Raw genomic sequence first — 24,711 nt, 5'->3', positions numbered from 1 at the left:
CTTTTACCAAAATCCATTACCATTACCAAGTATTTGATACCAATTACGATTTCGATTCCCATGTGCGAACCAAACACACCCTGTGTCTGTTTTTGAATGCATTTGAGCAAGAATGAAGTATTGCCTATAGGATAACAATATTATCACATTAATGAAAAGCTTTAGACTTGCAACAATGACGTCGAAAAGAGAAGAACACAACTGCTCTGAAGCTTGGAGAAGTAACAATGACAAGGCCGGTCCAAATGTCTTATAGGCCCCTGGGCGAAATTAAATAAAGGGCCCGTATATGAAGAATTCAGTTGTTATGTCATGGACACGGGTCCATGTTCACAATTTCAAAACTCCATGTTCACAGTTCCATAACTTCATGTTCACAATTTCATAATTTCATGTTTACAATTCTATAACTCTACGTTCACAATTTCATAACTCTATGTTCACAATTTTATAACTCTATGTTAACAATTTCATAACTCTATATTCAACAATATCAAAACTCTATGTTCAATAGTATAACACAACCTTTGAATCTATATAATAAAATTGTGAATATAGAATTCAAAAATTGTGAATATTGAGTAATGTAATTTTGTATATTGAGATCTAAAATTGTGAATATAAAATTCTAAAATTGTGAATATAAAATTCTAAAATTGTGAACATAGAGTTCTAAATTTGTGAACATAGAAGGTGGACCCGGGTCCATAGCATAATTTGCTTAAAGAATTTGTTTCCGGATGATCAATTTGTTTATTTCTTTTTCTTTTTTAACTTCCGGATGAAATGTTTTTTAGCTAGGCAACATTGTATAAAAAATTATTATAAAATCGATCTTAACAAAAAAAAAAAAAAAAGAACAAAAAAAGAACAAAAGCAACTAGCACTTATATAAATCAATCAATCAGAATCAGTCAATCAAAAATATTTAAGTATTTGAGTGGTTGGTGTGGCGTAAGCGCGATCGGCGACTCTTATACTCCTAGACTGCTGGGCGGCGTGAGTAGTGGGTGTGTGACAATGTCTCCTTCAGTTTTTGTGAGTTCAGTTCTCGACTTTCAGAAACAATTAAGCCTATTATATATATATATATATATATATATATATATAAATTACTCTGTATATATTATGGCCTATAGGCCCCTTATAGAGATGGGTCCTGGGCAGGTGCCCACCCTAAACCCCCTTCAAGGCGGGTCCTGACAATGACACGCTAGAGAGGTAATGAAATAAAAAAAAAAGTTGCTTTCATTTTTATATTTGAAAAAAGTGGTGCATGTTGCAGAAACGCAATTGGTTTACTTTAACAACGGTCGTTTCTTTTCATTAAAAAAGAATGACACCGTTTTAAATCATGTGGATCATCACCGTATAACGATTGGATTGAATACACACCTAGTTTTTCTTAAAATGTTTAGATTGATTATTTGGAATGTTGATTTTAATCTCGGGCAATTTAGGCAAATTATACCGTGCACCACGTACGTAAACGACGTCGTTTTGAGTATTGTAAACTAACCGCCCGTTTGTTTGGAAATCACATTTCCCGTTTTCGCCGATCTCTGTATTTATGTTAATATTCTGTGTGTTTCAGGCAATCATTCTGTGTATTCTAGGCAACCATTCTATGTATTCGAGGCAACCGTTCTGTGTATTCATGTTAGTAACACATGTTGTGATGTGTTTGTGCATTCGAATGTTTAGGAGGATGAGTTCTGTGTATTTTGTGTCAATATTCTGTGTATTCATGTTATTAACATAGGGTGTGATGTGTTTGTGCATTCGAATGTTAGGAGGATGAGTTCTGTTTATTTTGTGTCAATATTCTGTGTATTCTGGACAAATATTCTGTGTATTATAGGCAAACGTTCTGTGTATTCTAGATAATGATTATGCGTATTATAGATAATGAATTCACTGGAATCATTCGCGTCCGCGTCCACTAACATCTGTGTATTTTGTGTCAATATTCTGTGTATTCTAGCAAACATTCTGTGTATTCTAGGCAAACGTTCTGTGTATTCTACATAATGATTATGTGTATTATAGATAATGAATTCCCTCTAGTTATTCACGTCCGCGTCCACTAACATCGAAACGACGTCGTTTACGTACGTGGTGCGCATTGTTATGTGCACCACCCAGGGTATAACGATTGGGCAATTTCTCATTGCTCTAATAAATGGGCCTATATTTATATCTTCCGATTTCTTACAGACCCAGCGTGTTAATACGACAGCCCAACTCGGCAACTCGTTTGTTGTCTCTCCTCTCAGTAGACCGCGTGCGCACCACGTGCATCACAGTCACTGAACGTCCAGCGATGGCAGATCTTCTTTCTCAATGCTCCGCTCTCTTTCCATGAAAATTTCCATGAAAACTAACGTTTTAATTTCGATCTCTTTTACCTTTGAAAAGTCGAGGCTGAGTAAATACTGAATCTAGCTTTACTTGATCGGAGAGAGATGGCATTCATGGCGGTTTTGGAGTCGGATCTTCGAGCTCTCTCCGCGGAGGCTCGCCGCCGGTATCCCGCCGTTAAGGACGCCGCAGAACATGCCATCTTGAAGGTTTGATTTCTTCTTCTATTTCTTTGATATATACTATAATTTTAAGCTGATATTGTTAAGCATTCCGCAAATAAACTGTTCAGTAACTGAAAGTTTATAATTTTTGAAATATAACTGAATTTCACATACCGATAGCACTTAGCTACCTAAGCTTTCCATATTTGTTTCTCTATTCCGTTTTGGTTATTGAATGTGAAAAGAAGTGGAATTTTCACAAGATGTGAGTTTGAACTGGGTATGGTACTGAATTTGCAGCTGAGATCATTGTCCAGTCCTAGTGAAATTGCGCATAGTGAGGATATACTGAATATCTTTCTGATGGCCTGTGAAGCTAGGACCGTGAAGTTGAGTGTGATTGGACTATCTTGTCTGCAAAAGCTCATATCCCATGATGCAGTTGCACCATCAGCTTTAAAGGAGATTCTTAACACCCTCAAAGATGTAAGTTTACCTTTACAATAGTTTCACGACAGATTGTGTAGTAGACTAAATTTTGTTAGTGCATGTATGTTCGTCCTGCATTTATGCAGCAAATAAGTATTTATCATGAATTGTGATTTGTAAATACTTTGAGGTTGGGAAATTTTTGTTATGAAACTATTGCAAGTCATTGGTATCATGCTTTGTATGATCCAATTAAGGGTTGAAGCAAAATTGAGCCTCCCTAGCAAAATTTAGTGTCCATTCTAACAACTTATTCAAATATCATGCTGTTTGTATCTATGCATTTGTGAGTTGTGAGGTTCAGGGTATTGAATTATGGTTGAGAATATTCTGATACATGTTTAATTTAGTGGATGAGAATCCTTGCATGATTGAGGTAGTAATTCACAATTATAGCTTTTCAACAGTGCTTTCTGCATCTTGTTGAATATTCTGGTGCTCTTTAATGAACTTAACTTTTCAAGAAAGAAAGGAAAATGAGGGGGGTGGTGATATATTTTTCAGAATGTGTACTATTGAACAACTGAAGAAAAATGATGCTGTAAAATATACACTTGGATTTGGAATTATAGCTGTATTAGGGTGAAATGATTATGGATGGAGAAGTAAGTTGCTTTAGGCCAATATCCAGATGTGACAGTGGCCTAGTGGCAAAAATCAAGTTGTGCTGTTGGAAGCCAGGAATTAAGAAGTTGCAAATGGAGGAATTTTCTAAGTTTGGAGGAGAAAGTAACAAAGATGGAGCATAAAAGGAACCCAAATTTGTATGTTGCGTTAAAGGTGCCACTTCTTTTGTGGGGTGGAGTGATGGAGGAATAAGAGTGTTTGACTACTGAAGAGTAGACTTAACATTAGACTAAAGTTTACTTTCAAAAGCAAACTGGTCTGCACTTATTGCTGTCCAAAGGGAAGGGGGGTTGCAATGTGAGTGGGGAAAGGTAGATGTGCTCTGTCCGAATGAAATAAATATCCACCTTCTGCATTGGTCTAGTAGAAGGGAACATGAAAAAGATTTACTTGTTCTATTCCCAATTTTCCATCCTTTCTAATCTAGGAGAGGCTGAAATTCTGAAATGGAGCAGTTCATAGTTTTTGGAACTTGAAAGAATTGACCACCTAACATGTAGTTTTGGCAAATAAGATAAACTGTTTTATGACAGAAAATCATGAATGCATAATAAAGTCATAGTGTGTTCCTTTTGAGTAAAACATGCTTTAGCTGCTATTTTTGTACCTTATTTAATTCTTCTTACTTGTACTTTTATTTATATTGAATCTTACACTACATTTTTATTTTCTATTTTATTTTAAACAGCATAGTGAAATGGCTGATGAGAGTCTTCAACTTAAGACACTACAAACTATCCTTATAATATTCCAATCTTCTTTACAACCTGATAACGAGGTAATTATTAATTTTCTTTTATTTTGTGTAATCAATATAGCTCATTCCCTCTGTAACATAATTTTCCATCTTAATATTTGACATTAATATGCTTAATATAATGTATGTGTGTTTGACTGTTTGTATATGTGTGTGTGTGTATGTATATTGGAAATGATTGACCTAAATTTATCTTATTCAGGGCTTCTGTGTTTCTCATTTTATTCATGCTATACTTAATAATACTGTATTGAAATGCAATCAAGAGTTGACATGGTCTCATGCATAGATAGTTAGATACATTGGGACATTAAACAACAAAGTAACGGCTGTGTATATATATATATATATATATATGGATAATTTGGTTATTTGGAAATGGTTGATCTAGATATATGGAAATCAGAGCTTCTACGTACCCTAAATTTTATTCATTCTATGCTTGATTTAATTTAATTGTACTCTTTTGAAATACAATTAAAAGTTGGCATGGTCACAAGCATAATTTGTTCTCATGTGGTTAGAGTTGTCTTTGGTGATATCTTCTGAAACCCAAATTTACCTTCAATGAGACCATTTTTCTATGAAATTTTGATATTTTGAACCAAGGTAACAGAATTGAAGTTGTACCACATTGTACCTTCGAAAACAAGTTTTTCTAAATCTTTTAGAACCACCATGCATTACACTGATTTAAGGACAAATTTAGCAAAGAGTGCTTCATAAAAATTCCTGATTAGATAAAAACATTTGCTTTAATTTTGTTGGATTTCAGCTTTCTAATTTGTCCTCCTTGATCTGGGATCAATGGGATGTTCTCTGTTACTATTTATTTACAACCTTATATTTTCTTAAATTGCATTTATGACATGGAATGGAGAAGGCAAATAGTAATTTGGTAGTTGGGTACTGAATGTTAACTGATCTTTCAACACTAGGGAGTGGCACCACTGGATTGCTCTGGCTCTTGAGTTCCATTGTGTTAACTGCTCTTCATATTTCAGGAGAATACGGCCCAAGCGCTTGGTATTTGTCTGCGGCTTCTTGAGAGCAATAGATCCTCTGATAGTGTGCGAAAGTGAGTTCCAAGTATTACACTGGATCATAATTTATTAGGCATCCCCTACTTGTTTTCGTTTTTACAGTGTCATTTCTTTTAACTGTTTATTTCCGTTTTTTTTGTTGCCAACTTTTTTGCAAATTATTTCAGCACAGCTGCAGCAACCTTTAGACAGGCTGTAGCATTGATATTTGATAGGGTGGTTACTGCTGAGTCGCTTCCTGCTGGGAAATTCGCTTCTGGGATCTATATTTCTCGAAGTAATTCAGTTACTAGTGATGTTACCCGCAATATAAATCACCTAGAGTACGTAATACATACACATTTAGAGGTTGATATTTTATTTCCTTTCTTCCATGTGGCTTTCTAATTAGTTTTTGTCTCTTCCTTGTGTTATTTGGGAGGCTAGTAAATTTACTCCAAAGATCAGCTTGGGTAACTTGTAAAAATATAATTATGGAAAAGAAATAAAGAAAGAAAAAATAAATAAAACGATAAATCATTTAAAGGACTCCCTGTGGAACATCAAATATGTTCTCTATTTATCCTCCATCTACATCCAAATATGTATTCACTACATTCACAGTCTATTAGTCTTTGACTCATTGCATCTCAACCTGCATGATTGATTCTTTTGAAATTTGTGACTAATATTGTTTTAAGCCAGTATTACATCATCATTTCAAAAATGTTAAACTGGCAATTGAAGTTCATTTTTGTGCCTAGAAGTGAGCATACATTTTAAATGCATTATGTTGCAGAAGTCAGAACTGAACATTGCTTGAATAGGTCATTGGAGCAAGAGTTTACTTCTGGAACTTCAACATTAACGAGGAACACATTAACTAAACCTGGAAAGCTTGGCCATAGATTGCTCGAGGATCTAGCAGCTCTTGCAGCAAATGGATCTGTATGTGCCCTAGTGAATTATCTTGTTTCCTTGATAGATTTTGAATTTGGTTATGCATTTTGGCCAGTAATTGAGAATTTTCAATTTTCTATGATAACCAATTGTAAAATTAAATCCGTTGGGTGCTGACTGTATTATATGCTTGTGTTATTGTTCAGGCTACCTGGTTAAGAGTCGGTTCCCTTCAAAGAACGTTTGTGCTTGACATACTTGAGTAAGAAAGCATCCTTTTGAATTGGTGTATAGTGTTGACATCAAGTTAGCTTGATGTTTCTTAATTGCATCCATATTAACATCCCTTGGGGAAAAATATGGAATAGTTTGAAATAGTGTTCAGGGGTTTTTGAGGTTTGTATTCTTGTAGCATCAAGAACTTTTTTGGTGGAAAACTCAAGGAAAAGCCTGTAAACAGAGTTTATGCCTTGAATACTTGTTTCCAAATCAATTTGATTATATTTTAATTGTTTCTTGATTGTTATTTAGGTTTATTTTGTCCAATTACGTGGTGTTATTCCGAACCTTGATTCCATACGAGGAGGTGCTGATATTACTACAATATACTAATATATTGCCTTTATTTTCAGTTTCACTATTTTCATTGCCTAAACAATGGCCTTTAAAAATTTACAGGTTCTCCGTCACCAGATATTCTCCCTCCTAATGACATCACTTCGTACAGATTCTGAGGTGATGCTTCTATATGAAATGCAGTCTTAGAAAATCAAATTTCTGCATATTGAAAATTTGACTTGCTAACTTGAAAAGAAACTGAACTTGCCAATTTCTTTCATTGACAATTTCTTTATTCAATCAGTTTGAAGGAGAAACTGGAGAACCTTATTTCCGTCGGTTGGTCTTGCGATCAGTTGCCCATATAATCAGGCTTTACAGTTCATCACTAATAACTGAGTCAGAGGTATGACTTATTGTTTTAAAAATATATAAGTGGTTAGTTTTGGTCCTTTGTTTCTTGAAGTTGTTTATGTGTTGATTGTCTAAAACAATACAGAATAATAAAGAATAATGCTGACAGTGGACCCAATTTGACATACTAATATCGACAGAATCTTACGTAGAAGGAGGGTTAGAGAGGTGAAGAAAAGATGTAGAAATGTGGATAAGTGAGATTCTGAAAGAATGTGCAAATTCGTGACGATCAAGTGATCAACTTGATTTTCATGCAATTGACTTGAATTTCCATATATGCAATGGTAGTTGTACAGTAACATTCAATCAAACCTCAGTAGCTAGTGTTAAGAGATCTCTATAGCGTGAATCTTGTAATCGAACATTCATCACTGCCTCTAATTCTTCCTACTTTATTCTATATGGTAGTTTACAAATTCAGACTTGTGAACAATTATACAGTTGATCTCAACAGTTTCTTGTGCTTATGAACGTCTTTCTATGCTAAACTGGCAAAATACCTCTTTGATGCAGGTATTTCTCAGCATGCTAGTGAGGGCTATCTCTCTCGACTTACCATTATGGCATCGCATTCTTGTTCTTGAAATCCTGAGGGTAACTCCAAGAATCTGCTGCAAGCAGATTATGCACTGTAAGTTTATTAAATGACTTGCACATGTACAAACCTATATCTAATTATTAGTAACTCTGAAACTTGCAGGGCTTCTGTGTGGAGGCACGCACTTTACGAGTTCTATTTCAGAATTTTGACATGTAAGATTATCCACCTTGCTATTAATGTATTGAATTGAAGTTATTTGATAATTCACTTTGTTGATGATCCTGATGACCAAACACTGTGCTGTGTCTATGAACATCTTAAATCTTAATACTTAAGATAGTTTCTGCCTTTTGATTTTACTGAAAACTCTAGTTCCCATTGTGACAATGCTTCATATTTAGTTATAAGCTTAGTCTCTTTATTTGCTTTCATAACATTCCTGGTGCTTTAGGTCATCTAGTTGTGTAGAGAATCTCAATCTTTGTTGCAAGTATGTCACTAGTTATGCAATTTATATGTGAGGGATTATGTTGGTCCTTTTGGAGCTGGCCGTCATGAGTCAGTAGAGAGTTCTGTCTTGAAAGAAGTGGTTTTCACTAGTTTTTTTATTTTTATTTTTTATTGCTGGCTAACAAAGATATAAAATGCAACAGCTCTATTCAAATATGAAGTAATATTAACTCTTCTATGTTGATGAAATGACAAAAATATGTACTACACTGTACACACTGACACTATAGACTATAGTTGCTTAAGCTGAAAATTTGAAGTATGAAAGCAGTAGTACACACAAATTATGCATGACACTTTGACTATTTTTGGTAGTGCTTATTTTAGAGTTTGTAGCTTATTTTAAGTTACCAATAAACTATAAGCTCTGTTTGGTGAGAACTTACATGTTTAAAATAAGTTCTTATTTGAGCTTATTCTCAAACACTATAAAACATAGCCTTTGAGTAATAAAGCCAGAGCTTTTCATTATTTCTTCCATTTTTAATTTTTAATTCCTTTTCTCAGTTTTGACTGCTTTTCTTCCTCTCTCTCTCTCTCTCTCTCTCTCTCATTTATTTTATTTTATTTTATTTTTATTTTTTTTAATTTTTTTTAATTTTTTTTAATTTTATAAATTTTTCCTTTGTAAAATTTATTTTTCATCTCATTCATTCATAAGCTTGTCAACTCTTTACATTAAAATTTTCAATTCTCCCAGACGTACTTAAATAATTACTTCGTAGAATATAAAAAAATCAACTTACATAACACATCTTATATCTACTTTATTATGTAAACTGCACAAATACATTACAACAATTATAATATTATATTCTCCAATTAATTTCAAATTAAACATGTAGAATGCTTTAATACAATAAAATATTTATTTTTGTGAAATATTTGTCATGAAATATATATGTTTTCAAATTATCGTTTTTATATACAGATTTCCTACTTTATCATCTAACATTTATTAGCTTCCTTTAACAGCTAATTTTTCCAAACGCTTCTACCTCTAACCAGCTAGTTTAACGGCTTTTTTTTTTTTTTCTAACTACTAGCATTTCAGTTTTCCAGCTAGGCATGCCAAACAAAGCCTTTATGGTCTTATGATTAGCTGATTTTAGAACACTTTCTAAATTTTCTAGTAAACAGAACCCTCACCCCCAAAATTATATTTTATGTTGCCCAAGACTTTGCAGTCTAGTGGCATAAGTGTGAAATTGAAGTCTCGAGATTGATTACCCTTTGTGCGCGTGTGTGTGTGTGTGTGCATGTTATACTCGTCTATCTGAATTTTCTGTGATCAATGAAATTGTTACTTGTCTTCTTGTTCTCTTTTTATTTATTTATTTATTTATCTTTGGCTGCTTTTATAGGCATCCCAAGAACACAAATGTTGTTGAGAGTATGGTAAAATCACTTGCTCGGGTTGTTTCGAGTGTTCAGGTATATATAATAAGATCTATGTTTTATTATTATCTGCCATAATTCTTTAAATTCATTTGTCATATCAAATGTTGAAACATTATGTTCTTTACTTGAACATTTGCAATTTTGTTGGATCTTTTTTTTTTTTCATTGTAATTTGCTTAATGTGTCTTTCTTTTGTTAGTCTTGTCTACATTTCTCCTTATGCTGTTATTATTTTGCAATATTCGTAACCTGGTACTATACATCACAGTTTATTGGAGTATTCACCCTTGACCATTTGGTCTTGGGTCTATCCTTGGGTACAAGGTACACTCATCTGCTTTTCCATAGGCATTAGTGATGTGGAAGCCATGCACCTGCATCTGGGTTTGTGTTAATGTGATCCCGGATTTTAGAAATTTCTGGAAGTATTTTGTTATGAAGGCAAGAAGTTTCCCTATTGATTAAATCTTTTGGTTAATGAAGATGAACTCATTTCTTCTGAGTGATCAAATCTGTCCATTAATGTCGTCCATCCCTATTATTATGTAATCATCATTTGTAAAAGTGTTAAACCCATTGAATGTCGTTAAGGCTTGAGCACTGACAACTGGGTACATCAGCTTGCAATGATTGCATGTTCTAAGATGCCCCCTGATATTGGCATTAGCAGTGATGAAATAGGAACTAGTGCTTTTTATGTCACCTTGTGATAGGTGGCATGCTTTTTGGTGACTTAAAGAAAGTTACCCCTTCCAACTGGTTGGAATATTTATAGAAGGATAACCACATGATTTGGTTCTTATTAAACACATTCATTGATTCATTTGTTTGTAGAATTCAAAATAATAATAATAAATAAATAAATAAAGAAGAGGTTCATACATAGTGCTGGGGCATTGCTTACAAATCTTGAAAGAGCATTCAGTTTGTTATGTGCTATAGCTTTTGCTTCCTGTTACAGTCTATTGTAGTACAATCTTCATTTTCTTTTTTTGGGTATTATTTGCATATTTGTTTTCTGCTATTGTCACTGTTATTTCACATAATGAAGTTAAACTAATCATGCATTGGTCAATATTGCAGTTTCAAGACACATGTGAGGAGAGCCTTGCGGCTGTTGCTGGAATGTTTAGTAGTAAAGCTAAAGGTACTAGAGTCTTGATTTTACACTGACAAAAGGGTGACATACTCTGTTTATTTCACACATTAATTTTGTGGAATTTGGTGATTTTAATGTTTAACTGATAGTATTATAGATTACTGTCAAAAGCTGTGGGGATCTTCTTTTTTCTTTTAACTGACACCAAACTTTGCGCTTTATATTAAGTCAACTTGCAATTGAAATTTCAACGAGATGAAACTTGAATTCACTAAAAGATTGTAACCATGGTGCTATTGATTTCCTATCTCTGCCGGGTATTGAAATAATTCTTTCTGAACTCGTAGAATAGTTTGACGAAACAAATTAGTAACTGAAGTTTACCCAATTATATCGGAAAATGTCTACTTATCCCCAAATAAAAGGTATTAGAAAATGAAGTTACTTCATGATGACTGTACCTTGTTATAATTTTTGGCTGTGCAACACCTTGATTTCCTTTTCAGGGGTTGAGTGGAGCTTAGATAGTGATGCATCTAATACTGCTGTCTTGGTTGCAAGTGAGGCCCATGCAGTAACTTTAGCGATTGAGGGACTACTCGGAGTTGTTTTTGCTGTGGCTACTTTGACTGATGAGGCAGTAGATCTTGGTGAGGTAAAATATGATTTATATCTTCCCTGTATATTTTATATAAATCATTCAGATAGAGTATCAGAAGCTCAGCTGTTTATCATGTCTTTTTTTGTCTTGGAGCAAACAGCTTGAATCACCTAGATATGAGATTGATCCACCAGCAAAATGCACTGGGAAGACTGCATTTCTTTGTATTTCTATGGTTGATTCGATGTGGTTGACCATTCTTGATGCCTTGTCCTTCATCTTGACAAAGTATGCATATCAAGTGTTTCATTTTATCTTTTAAGAAATGTGTGTATGTGTTATGTTGAATCTGTTTAGAGAACAATCTATATTCTTTGAAGGTCTCAAGGGGAAGCTATTGTGTTGGAAATATTGAAGGGTTATCAAGCATTTACACAGGTAACAAATTTTTGACTTGATATTCACCTTTTCTTTTAATGGCTTCCCAGTTGGTAAATATATATATATTTTTCCTTTAACCTTTTGCAACATTGGAGCTGTGTATTTTTTAATTCTTTTTTCAGGAAAACCCCTCCTTTTTCCATCTCTATTAAGTGGACTTGACTTTTTCAACAGAGCTACTTATCATGCTACAAGCTTTAAAAATGTTGTTTTTGCTGCACAGGCCTGTGGAGTTCTCCATGCTGTTGAGCCTTTGAATTCTTTTCTTGCATCTCTTTGCAAATTTACAATCAGCATGCCAAATGAAGTTGAAAGGAGAAGGTACATACTATACTTGTCTTTATTATCTTTTATGGTTCTTCTCATTTGATCCACTTATCATGCTGTGAAATGGTTTCTCTTCAAAGCTTGTTATGCCATAGATACTGCAATTATACATTCAAGTGCATCTCATAATCATCACTATGGAGATTTTGATTCTGGCAGTAGTAAAATATAGAATTAGAATAATTCAGTATGTTATACTCATGGATCTTTTTCCAACATCAGTTCAGATATATGATTAATGAAGTTTTGACCTTGGACAAGTATAGATAGGACTGTAAGAACACTCATTACTATTTTATGTGTTTGATAAATATATTAAGATAAAGCAAATCATGGGAAAATATACCTCTCAACTTTATAAACATTTTCTTTAAAAAATTGTTTTAAATTGTTTTTTTAAAGTAGTCTTTCTTTGGCAAGCCTTATCCATCTCAAGTTTTTATAAAGCAAATTTATGTATAAATACTTTGTGTATTGGATAATTGATCCAACAATTTTTTACTTGCTTTGGTGAGATCTGATAATATTATTTGGGAATTGTTTATTCTGTACACTGCACCGATTTGGTAGAAATGGTCAGTAAAATTCTGGAAGAATAGTGAAGTTGCTCTATTGCAACTTTTACGACCAATGTTTGAGTCTAGGGAAAGATCTCCTTGTGATGCAGGGTATGTTTGTATCCATTTTGCATCCCATGGTGATAAACTGAAGAACTATATGCATAATGGGAATATACTTCGTTGTTATTTTTTGAAGTGGTAAGCTGATTTCTGCCAGCATGCAAACTTGAGGATATATAAGTTTTGTTAATCTTTCCTGTAGTGTTGTGCAATCACCTAGCGGCTTAAAACGGTCAGAAGCATCTCTAGAACAGAGGGAAACTATTGTTCTGACACCTAAAAATGTGCAGGTACTTGGTCAAGCCTCGTGTCTATATTATACATCATGGCAGTTCAATGCAGAAATTATTCTTTAGGAGAATCCAGTTTCGATTAATGGTTCTAACAACTTTTGGCCTGACCCTAATTGCTTATTTCAGGCATTAAGAACACTTTTTAACATAGCTCATCGACTGCATAATGTTTTAGGCCCTTCATGGATTTTGGTATGTCAGTTCAACACCTTGACTTATATTTTCTTGCTCAAGTGATGGTCATGAATTTAATACTTGCAAAAGAATGTAGAACTTAAATATATTTAGCCTATCCCAGCTATATTGGATTTAATGATTAGCTGATTTGAGTTGACTTCAAATTTATGTTACGTGTAAAGTTCAACTCTGTAACACTACAAGTAACTTATATGCTCTATATTTAGTTCTATTTTATTAAAACTTTTCAGGTACTGGAAACACTAGCTGCTCTTGACAGAGCGATTCATTCTCCACATGCAACAACACAGGTAATTTTGAATTCCATACAAGAAGAAAAGAAACAGAAAAGTAAGTATTTAAAATTCAATTTATTAGAACATGTTTAACATGTAATCTTTTGAGTTGTATTCTGGTGGGTGCTTGTTGATAATTTATGCTACTTAACCAACTCTTGTTCTTCTTTTCTTCTTTTCTTCTTTTCTTCCTTCATTTTCCTTTCTTGTTTTTGTCTTTGGGGAAAGAAAGGGATTGAGGTTTGTTTCAGAAGGAAACTAATGCACTTCTATCTTCTCTTAGTTCAGTATTGCAATTGGTCTTGTACAGTGGATAACTTGATGCCATACTGTATTCACAAATTGTTATGCTTCCTTTTGAATTTAAAAGATTCACAAGTTCTGTTATAGCACACAACCATTTGAATTTGTAATGAAAGTTTTTGTAATATTATTTGCCTTTTTGCTAGTTTGCTGTTTGGTTTTGGATGTTCTTCATATATGTGGTTTGCATTTCCTTAATCACTTCACTTATGTTAATGAAGGAAAAGAAAAGCAGAACTTTGGATGGATGTTTTTCCCTTGCTTGTAGAATAAGTCACCTTATTATCTAGTATGAATGTGCGTGTTAGAGTGTAATGTCTAGGGAAAAGTGTACTGTAAAGAACTGTATATGAGTAAATATTGTTTGCTTCTTGGGAATGCAGCGTGCATTCTGTGCAAGGATGCTGTAGAATTCTCCTGATCAAAAAATTTCATCTTCCAGGAACTTTGCTTTGCATTGCATTATCTTGCCAATTTAAATCTCTAATTTTGATCATACAGGAGGTCTCCACAGCTGTTCCAAAGCTAACGAGGGATTCATCTGGCCAATACAGTGACTTTCATATTCTTTCTTCTCTAAACTCTCAGGTATTTGGAGTTCTCTTTACCTATATTCTTTCTGCATTTCACTTTTCCCTTAGTTGCTGTATTTGATCATAATTTACTTCCTTTTTTCTTATATATTTTTTTCTTTACAGCTTTTTGAAAGCTCAGCTTTGATGCATGTAGCTGCAGTGAAATCACTTCTTTCTGCATTACGTCAGTTGTCACATCAACATATGTCTGCAACTTTCAGTGGCTTTGTACAAGCATCAAATCAAAAAGTTGGAAGCATTAGCTTCTCGGTTGAAAGAATGCTTTCGATCCTAGTCAACAATCTTCACAGTATGTGTTAAAGTAGTTTTTGAAGCATTTTGGTTCCTTTTCTATTAGTTCTGTTATGTCTTGATATAATCTGAATTCTCATAACTGGTTTGCCAGTATACTTCTCTAATTATTTAGATAAACTACACCTAGTTTTTCCGAAGTGTTATGGTTTTCATTCCATTGGCTGTACTTTAAGAGGTGCAGTGATGTGAATTTGAATAATGCAACAAGTTTGCCACTTCATATTATGCCTTTTCATTTGAGTTTATTTTATTTTATTTTATTTTATTTTATAAGAAGTGATTAAGGTAATATATTATACAGAGTAGATTATTTATTTGCTAGCTGTCTATGGCTATCACGTAAAGCTTAGGTTTTAAACATTGTCTGATACAAAAGCTCAGTGAAGGATCCATTTCTGAATTTAATAATTATTCATTGTTTCAATGCTCTTGAGTATTTATGCTGAATTTTTGTGTTTTTAATCTGGCTATCTCAGTTGAAACAACTAGCACAGATCTGAACCAGCATCCATATTTGAAGGAATTCTGCTTCTCTTAAACTTCTTTTGGGTGTGGCTTGAAACTGATAATTTACATAATTCTTTTCTAACTTGATTAAAAATAAAGTATTATGATATCTAGAGTCCAAGAACAAATGAAACACTTGAGTTGGATGAGAAAGAAAACTCTAAATCCTTGGCCGTAAGAATGCTCTTAAAGCGATATAAAGATAGATTTGTTTTGGTTTTAAATGCAATGTCGCAAGTTTTCTTTTTCTCTCAGGAGTTAGCTAAATGTGAATTAAACACTCTTCTCCATTAATTTGAACACCTATGGGACTGTATCTGCAAATTTTGTTTGTTCAGGCATTGTAGCAGTACAAGGAATTTTTCTTTCCCCTTATGATGCCCAAGGTGCTTCATCATTTAATTTATAATTTGTATGACAGGGGTAGGACCATTATGGGATGATGTCATTGGCCACTTCTTTGAGGTAATTCTTATTGCTAGATATGTAATTCAATGTTACATTTGCATTTGTTTCATTATTTTCATATCCAAAAAATATCTTGCAGCTCACGAATAGTTCAAATCAACATGTTAGAAATATGGCTCTGAATGCAATGGATCAATCGATTTGTGCTGTTTTAGGATCTAATATATTCCAGGAATATGCGTCCTCTAAACTCCTTGCCAACAATGTGAGATAATATTCTTCTTTCCACTAAAGGTCTTCAATTTTTTATTTTTTATTTTTTATTTTGTATGAGAAAAATACTTTTATTTCTGATGATTTCTCCAGGTCTGGCCTGAGAATATAGATATGAGATCACTGGAATGCTCTATCATATCTCCATTAGCGACGCTTTATTCTTCAACACAAAGCATTGAGATTCGTGTTGCATCGCTGAAAATTCTTGTTCATGTTTTGGAGGTATGTAGTGCAATAAACTAAACTGAGAACTGGTGTAAAGTTCCCCCATTTTTTTTATTTTATTTTATTTTATTTTTTTCTGTGATCCTTTATATATGTATATCTCCATCTTGTGTATTTTCTTTCAGAGGCATGGAGAAAAGCTGCAGTATAGCTGGCCAAATATTCTTGATATGCTAAGGTGTTTCTATTTATTTAAAAAAAAAAAAAAATTATTTCCATGTTTGTCCTTATCTGCATTATTTCTAGTGTTTTTCGATGTGTGCAAGTCCTCCTTTGCTTTATTACCAAGTTATTTTGACTTTATTCTCAGGTCTGTGGCACATGCATCTGAGAAGGATCTCATTTCTCTTGGATTCCAGGTGAGGACACAACATTTTGTGGAAGAATTTTTATTTTTTATTTTTTATTCTATACTACAATATCAGATTACTATTACATCCTTGCATCTGCTTTCTCATTTATGCCATGCATAATTTCACTTTGCATGGACAAAGTAAATATTCATAGGTCATAGAACCCATTATCTTATGAATTTAAGTGGTTGTTAAATGTCAGAACCCAAAGACTCATAAGAAATAGCAATACACAATGAAAATGTAAAATGGAATTCCAATATGTGATATCACTATTACTCTATTAGGTATCATCATTAAACAGTATTAATATAGACCCATAATGAATAGAAGCTGAGTTCTATCACTTCTATAGTGACATTGGACGAAAAACAAATCCAGATTTGTTTATCACAATAATAATTATAGATAATGACTCTAGCTTTACTAAAGTGTAATGTGTTAAGTATTTGTCCTGCTGTGGCCTTGTTTGGATAATCTTTAAATCCTTTCAGTAAATTATATAAAACAAAACATGTTATCTATTTTCATACCCCCTCCATCCTTTCTTTTATCTCGTTTTGCTTGTTAGATGATTATTAGGTGTAATTTCTACTGATATGCATGTTTAAGTTTGAACTGATTGAGATTTTCTACGTATAGAGCCTCCGTGTTATTATGAATGATGGGCTTTCGACAATACCTACTGACTGTCTCCATGTGTAAGTAATTATTTTGTACTGACAACACTACACCTTAGAAATAACACTGAGATTCAATTGTTTGGTAACAGGACAAAGCATTGATAAATCTTAATTGATTTTACAGTTGTATTGATGTTACTGGAGCATATAGTGCACAGAAAACTGAATTAAATATTAGCCTGACAGCAGTAGGTCTTCTATGGACTTCTACTGATTTTGTTGTCAAGGGGCTCCAGGATGCTACTGAAGAAGATAGAGAAGCTGGTGAAAGCATTTCTAAGAGAATACTGAATCATCAATTCCTTCTCTTTATAGATCTATATTATTGCTTTTGTTGGGCTCATATTCTTTTCTTCTTTTTTTTTTTTTGGTTTAAATCTTGTTTCAGATAGAATAAGCAATGGGAGTAGGGAGGAACAGAATCTTAATTCTTCTAATAAAGAGAGTGAACAAGCATTACGGATTAATGTTATTGATCGTGACAAATTGCTCTTTTCTGTTTTCTCATTACTACAAAATCTGGGAACTGATGAGAGACCTGAGGTATGCAATACTTTCTGATAACAATTGAGTTTGCTTTTAACTCAAAGTTGAAGCACAGTAGGTTTAATTTCATTCAAGATACCTCTGTTTTGTATGAGTTTCTTTTCCTGAAAAATTTGTAAAAAAGACATAAATACAAGCTAACTTTAATTTGAGTCCTGGGTTTTCATTAATCTACTTCAGTAACTCTGAACATATAAAAGCTTTTGCACATTATGCTGCAGAACCTTTAATGCTTGGAAGTTTAGTGTTCTACTCAAAGTTACTATCATCTACTCCATCCAAGACCAATCAAATTTTACTCAGACCAATAGTTTCTATTTTATGTATGATACTCCAAAAAGATAGAGATAAGTTCTTGGCATGTAGCAATCAGAAACTTCTGACCTTTCTAATTCTTTAGTTCAGTTTTCAATTGGAATTTCTCTATGATTGATCTAATGTGCCTCTAGGTTCGGAATTCTGCTGTTCGGACACTTTTTCAAATTCTTGGAAGCCATGGACAAAAGCTTTCAAAGAGCATGTGGGAGGATTGTCTTTGGAATTATGTTTTTCCTACACTAGATCGTGCTTCTCACATGGTAGGTTCCAATGACTATCCATTGTATGTCAGAATTTTCCTGTTGGCTGTTGCCTTCTCTTGACGCAACAGAGATCTTCTGCCCCTAGGCTGCAACATCCTCAAAAGCTGAATGGCAAGGAAAAGAACTTGGAACACGTGGAGGAAAAGCAGTTCATATGCTCATACATCATAGGTATATGAATTTTGAAGTGCTTCGTTATTTCCAATGTCTTTTGCCTGTAAAATTGTTTTGATGTGATTATTTGAATTTGCAGCCGAAACACTGCTCAGAAGCAATGGGATGAGACACTTGTGCTTGTGCTGGGTGGAATTGCTCGCATTTTAAGATCCTTTTTCCCTTTACTCAGAAATTTAAGCAATTTCCAATCAGGTGAATTCATTATTCTTTTGATCTACCTTTCTTCAAAATTATATTCAGTTTGAATAACTTGGATAATGAATGATATTGTGCATCCACAGGATGGGACTCCTTACTACGCTTTGTTGAGAACAGCATTTTGCATGGCAGTAAAGAAGTTGCTCTTGCAGCAATTAATTGCTTACAATCCACTGTAGTTTCTCATTCTCCAAAGGTAGTCATTTGTTTTTCTGTACTATTGCTACTGGAAGCAATGGCTAATTGCCTAGTTATCTCTAGTAAATAGTTTTATATACTAATTAGTGATAATTATTACTTCATGGAATTGTTTAACATTTAATCTCTTTCAGTAACTTAGTTTAATAAAGCAGGGAAATTTGCCAATGCCATACCTAACATCTGTGCTTGATGTTTATGAGCTTGTTCTTTGTAAGTCGCCTAGCTACGACGATGGTGCGACAAGCAAAGTGAAACAGGAAATTTTACATAGTCTTGGTAAGTCTCTTCATTGTCTTGAAAGAAATTTATGCTGGTGCAGTCGGCATTGAACACTTTTTTTTGGCAGGTGATATATATGTTCATGCTCAGGGGATGTTTGACAGTTGTATGTATTTAAAGCTGCTGGCAGTTGTAGATATGGGGATCAAACAAGCCAGGATCACCAATAGTAACTTTGAAGCTGAATATGTATGTATTTAATTTCATGCTAGGTTATCATCCCTGCCAAAAGTTTGCCCACTTGCTAATTTTCAGATACTGTAGCAGCATATTGTCTCCTTTAAGATTGTAATTGATTCCCAGGCCTTACAATATGAGATTGAATTGGTTTTTCGTTTAGCAGAGTGGGTTGAGGATTTACTGAGACAGAAAATAGAAGTTAAAAAATTCTGAAAAAGATTTAGCTGTGAACCTTGGAATTTGTGTACCTTGCTCATTACTTTGTATCTGATGAAAATTTCCATGCCTTTCATTACCCTTTATCTAATGATTTGTTTTTTTTTTTTTTTTTTTCTCTCTCTAGGGTCATCTTCCACCTGTACAACGCACAATACTAGAAATCTTACCAATGTTGTGTCCAGCAAAGCACCTTGCTACAATGTGGCCCCCCCTCCTTGGGAAACTAATGCAGTATCTTCCAGGAAGTGATTCTTCCCTTGAGAAAATTGAAGATGATGTAGATCAAGGAACCAGTAAGATTTTTATTTGAAATGGTTGTTTATCTGGAATTTTTTCTTTACCCAAGTAAATAAAAATTATCTGGATACATTTCATACAGTTCCAAATAGTGATGAAGTTTCTCATGGAATTGCTTCAAATGCCCAAAAGAAGGCAGAAGGTTCATTAACTGCAGGGCCAAGTGGACCAAGTCAACTGTTTGCTGAGAAACTTATTCCCGTACTAGTGGATCTTTGCCTACAAGCTCCAGCTGCAGAGAAGTACAGTGCCTTACCTGACATTATTCAAGTTTTAGGAAGGTAAGAATTTATTAGAAGTGCTTTGATCTCTTCACACAAATTGCAATTAGAACCCCAATATCTTGGAAAATATCATGTTAGTGGGGTTTATTTTATTTTATTTAATGTAACAAATGTCAGCATATAATAGAGTTGAAAATTGCAATTGTATTTAGACGTTGTAAAAGTATGCTCTTCAATCTTCAGGGCAGTTCTAATTGTTTTATTAAGGCCTTTTCTCCCAGACATTGGGAAGAATAATCTCATGTTAAGAGAAAATGTCAACGTGCTTCTTTTTGCTTATGACAGAATCATTGTAAGTTTCTATGGAATGTGGTTGGAATATGTGATATTATTAGCTTCAGCTGTGCTGTTTCATTGCTATTGTGGTATCTTTTTTCTAGTACTTGGGACTGATACATTGATTCCAACTTTATTTGATAGATGTATGACTACAAGAAGAGACAATCCTGATGGCACACTTTGGAGAGTAGCAGTTGAAAGTTTCAACAGATTTGTGATTGATGATCTTTGCAAGCAGATTGAAAATTCAGGAACAGATGTTGCTAATGTCAGATCTGCAAAAATACGTTCCTGGAAAGGAGTTGCTGATATTTATGAAATATTTCTTGTGGGCTATTGTGGCCGTGCCCTCCCTTCCACTGCACTTTCAGAATCGGCGCTAAAAGCTGATGAGTCTCTTGAACTGAATATATTGGATATCCTCGGAGACAAGATTCTCAACTCCCAGATTGATGCACCTCTTAATGTAATCATCAGACCTGAAATTTATTACTTAATTACGCTAAGCATAACATTGTGATACGTACTCATTCCAGTTTATTCACACAAAAATGGAATGAATACAAGAACGGAAATTAGGCAAATCAGAATACATAGAACAGGGAGAAGGCTTAAATCAAGGGATTAGACAAGAATAAATTAGAAACTCAATCATCTCCTTTTCTATGTTTATTTATTTATTTGCACTAACATCCAATCTTTATCCTTTGTCTTTAAGAGCTGGGCAAGAGCCTAAAACTCTTGTTGGGGAAAGTCTTGTGACTTCCCGTTTCTTTTCTTTTTTAGTTGTTTCTTTTCTTTTTTAGTTTCCAGTCAATAAAAATTACCTCATTGTTCTTTTCTCTAGCAAATGTCCGACATTTGCTAGAGAAAAAAACAATGAGATAATTTTTATTGACTGGAAACTAAAAAAGAAAAGAAACGGGAAGTCACAAGACTTTCCCCAACAAGAGTTTTAGGCTCTTGCCCAGCTACTAAAGCTTAAAGACTAAGGATAAAGATTGGATGTCTTCCTCTCACCTAGAGGTTCTAATTTATAGTGCAAATAAATAAATAAATATAGAAAAGGAGATGATTGTGTTTCTGATTTATTCTTGTCTAATCCCTTGATTTAAGCCTTCTCCCTGATCTATGTATTCTGATTTTCCTAATTTCCATTCTTGTATTCATTCCTTTTTTTGTGTGATTGGTGTGAATAAACTGGAATGAGTACATATCACATTCATTCAAGCTTGAATACTGCACCTCATAGATAGACTGGGAAAATTTAATTTTTCCTTCAAACTAAACTTTGATTGACTTTTCTTAGGAACCATATTTTTAAGTATATATACAGAGATAATTAATCGGATATGCTCGACATTGGCCTGCCTACTTTCTCTGTCTGTTAATAGGCCATCCCATCCTGATAAACATACATAATTTTTACTTTTCCTGACTATTGCCAAGTTGCCTAATGGGTCTTCTACATTAATGTTTATTATGTCTTATATAAACAAAAAAGCTATAGGAATAAAAGCTTTCAAGCATGACTTTACTGTCTCTCTCTCTCTTGCTAGTTGCAATTCTCTGATGCAATTTTAATTTGTTTACACAGATAATGCAGCGGCTAATTTCAACCATTGACAGATGTGCTTCCCGTACGTGTTCTTTGCCTCTTAAGACTGTTGAACTTATGCCTCTGCATTGCAGCAGGTTTTCCTTGACCTGCTTGCAGAAGTTGTTTTCCTTGAGCAGGTATATATAATCCTGCATTAGATTAAAGATTCTATGTCATTTTGAGTGATTGCTGATTTGAGAATCCCTTATTTTCAGCCACAAACCAAGTGACGAAAATTTGACTACATCCGAAGTTAGCAAAATCTCAATTGCAACGCTGATGACGAGATGTGCATGCATACTAGATAAGTTTTTGAAGGATGAGAGCGAACTAGGTAAATCATTTATTTATGCCTGGTCTTAATTTTGTCTATTTTCTTATGGCTTCATGTTTTCTTGAACCTTGAAACCTTTAATTTCAGGTGATTGTCCGCTGCCTGCAGCAAGAGTAGAAGAAGTCCTCTTTGTCCTCCAAGAGTTAGCTCGTCTTGTAATTCATTCAGATACTGCATCAGTTCTTCCTATCAGCCCACAATTGAAGAATGGCCTTGTAGAAGAGAATCATGCGAACCATTTGCATTTGTTCGTTCTTTTCCCATCCTTTTGTGAGCTCGTCATATCAAGGTATGTAGATTAATTAACAGTTGGAAAGATGGTTTTCAGTATGCTGGGAGTAACAGTAAATCATGCGTGTTATTGGGTTATGATTATGGTCTATGGTTATGGATTGTGAATAATTCATAATCTAGTAAGAGGTACTTTTGGATTATTGACTTAAATGAGCTAAAACAAAGCTGTGATTTTTATTCATTTTTATCACACCTGAGTGAAATTTTTAAGCATACACCCTGTCCAATGTGGGTCACTATAGCATTCCATGCATTCACCGCTGCCCGGTCTATGGTATACCAGGATCTGACACATTTTGTACCTGCAGTTGACAGTTTCTGTATTTGTAGCTATCATATTATGTGTCAGTAATTATCAAGTTATTTATTTACATGTACAGAAATTGTTAACTGTGAATGTGTTAATTAAAGGTACAGAATTTTTGTATCAGGGTTCACAATGCAATATGAACCCTGGTCCATGGTATAACAATTGCCAATCTGCATGCATAAGTATTTATATATTTTGGTTCCTAGTCAGTAGTCATGTATCCAGACAACTGGTAAAACGTATTTTAGGTGTTGATCATTTTTGCGTTTTAGAAAGGGATGTTTTCTTATCTTGTTGAGCTATCTGTGGGCAGGGAAATCAGGGTGAGAGAACTGGTGCAAGTATTACTGCAACTAATCACTTCAGAGTTGGGTCTGCAGAAGCTTTCTTTAGCTAGTTGATTTTTCTCGTAGAGAGTTCGTGGTCAGTAAATTTTTGTGAGAAAAATTTTAATTTTATTTTACTTTTTCCTCCTTTATTTTTTTATTCTGAATTTCTTTGTGTATAAGGAAATAGAAATAGCAAAAATGTGACATTGTTTCTGTCAAAATGGTAGTCTAGATAAAACAATTTTACATAATTTATGTAATTGTATTGCAATTGTTTTCCTAACCTATATGGCTATATTGCTCTTTTTTTTTTTTTTTGGTTATCAAAATTTTCTGTGTTTATTTTATTTATTTAGCAATGCTACATTCATCTACAAAATTCACTCTATTAATTCACTAGTGCCATTATTGTATTTAGTTATAAATATTATGTAATGATTTTAGTCAAATTATTGATTACCCTTATCTTATTAGGTTTGTTTGTGGCATTCTCATTTTGGTCCTTGAAAAGGCTTAATTGACGAAATTTTAAACAATTCGAGGATCAAATTAGTTGAAATTGAAAATTATGAACTACATTGATAGTTGAGAAACAATTGAGGGACCAAAATAGTGATTTACTCTTTGATGCATAGTAAGAAATATTCACAAAGATAATCACCTAAGTCTAATTATGCAATAAAGATGGTATTAAAGAAAATATGACCAATTGTACAAATTAAAATAACCATTTATCACATAAATATATGCGTATATAAATATAGTCTTTTAGAACAAAAATATTTTGCTTTCCAAGGAGGTTGTTTGACAATATTTGCATTGGTTGTTACTTGTTATTACAAAGGGTTTGAATAATCCTTTTCTTCTAATGTGAGTTGTTACTTCTTTAGCAACAATGGAAGTATGAAACTCTAAGTTTGATAAGTCACTAAGATACTTAACAACACCTCCTAAGTTTTCAAGCCCTTCTCACCATTAATAATTTCTACTAAGATACAACAATAATCATAGATATATCCAAAATAATTTAATATTATTGTGTATATGTACATACACAACAAGACATTGGAACCAACACAATGTCTTAAAAACACTTAGCTCTCAATATAGTCAGGAGTTGATGACGTGAACAATAATTTATTCTCTAAGAACCCAGGATGGACCTCATAACCGCAAGACGTAGAATACTAACCATGAATTACTATAAGATGATGAAAGACCCATTCGTGTACGAACACCAATAGATCAACTAATGCAGCACTAAACCCATTCGTGTAATGAAACACACTGTAAATTAAACAACATGACAACACGTTAATCATTGTAGTTTGAATGTGTTTGGACCCCATTCGTAGTC

General features: G+C 33.7%; 1 protein-coding gene across 2 annotated transcripts; it reads left to right on the top strand.

Moving 5' to 3' along the window:
• Nucleotides 1-2,266: 2,266 nt before the first annotated feature.
• Nucleotides 2,267-23,670, top strand: LOC116006567 (protein MON2 homolog). Of its 2 annotated transcripts, XM_031246997.1 has the most exons (44): nt 2,267-2,570; nt 2,826-3,011; nt 4,330-4,419; nt 5,403-5,476; nt 5,609-5,764; nt 6,248-6,368; nt 6,527-6,582; nt 6,852-6,906; nt 6,999-7,055; nt 7,183-7,284; nt 7,809-7,889; nt 7,996-8,048; nt 9,711-9,780; nt 10,831-10,894; nt 11,353-11,501; nt 11,608-11,735; nt 11,828-11,885; nt 12,112-12,209; nt 13,038-13,125; nt 13,255-13,320; nt 13,557-13,616; nt 14,406-14,492; nt 14,603-14,789; nt 15,723-15,766; nt 15,849-15,974; nt 16,076-16,207; nt 16,336-16,388; nt 16,521-16,569; nt 17,206-17,264; nt 17,371-17,510; nt 17,635-17,789; nt 18,242-18,370; nt 18,459-18,544; nt 18,627-18,742; nt 18,832-18,944; nt 19,102-19,225; nt 19,296-19,417; nt 19,752-19,920; nt 20,007-20,205; nt 20,629-20,953; nt 22,085-22,224; nt 22,303-22,421; nt 22,509-22,710; nt 23,339-23,670. In XM_031246997.1, the coding sequence occupies exons 1-44, from the start codon at nt 2,466-2,468 to the stop codon at nt 23,424-23,426; spliced, it is 4,881 nt and encodes a 1,626-aa protein (XP_031102857.1). In that variant the 5' UTR covers nt 2,267-2,465; the 3' UTR covers nt 23,427-23,670. The 2 variants fall into 2 exon arrangements, with proteins under 2 accessions (XP_031102857.1, XP_031102858.1); XM_031246998.1 differs by lacking the exon at nt 5,609-5,764.
• Nucleotides 23,671-24,711: the final 1,041 nt, after the last annotated feature.

The sequence above is a fragment of the Ipomoea triloba genome, chromosome 15 (assembly GCF_003576645.1).
Source record: "Ipomoea triloba cultivar NCNSP0323 chromosome 15, ASM357664v1".
Lineage (NCBI taxonomy): Eukaryota > Viridiplantae > Streptophyta > Magnoliopsida > Solanales > Convolvulaceae > Ipomoea > Ipomoea triloba.
Note: the sequence above shows the minus strand (reverse complement) of the source record. Positions and strands in the feature narration are given on the sequence as shown.

Excerpts from the sequence above, each read along its gene's own strand:
- LOC116006567 (XM_031246997.1), top strand. The coding sequence starts at position 2,466 with ATGGCATTCATGGCGGTTTTGGAGTCGGATCTTCGAGCTCTCTCCGCG. Across the intron at positions 10,895-11,352 it reads GTTTAGTAGTAAAGCTAAAG|GGGTTGAGTGGAGCTTAGAT; the intron begins GTACTAGAGTCT and ends TTTCCTTTTCAG. Across the intron at positions 18,545-18,626 it reads CATATGCTCATACATCATAG|CCGAAACACTGCTCAGAAGC; the intron begins GTATATGAATTT and ends TTGAATTTGCAG.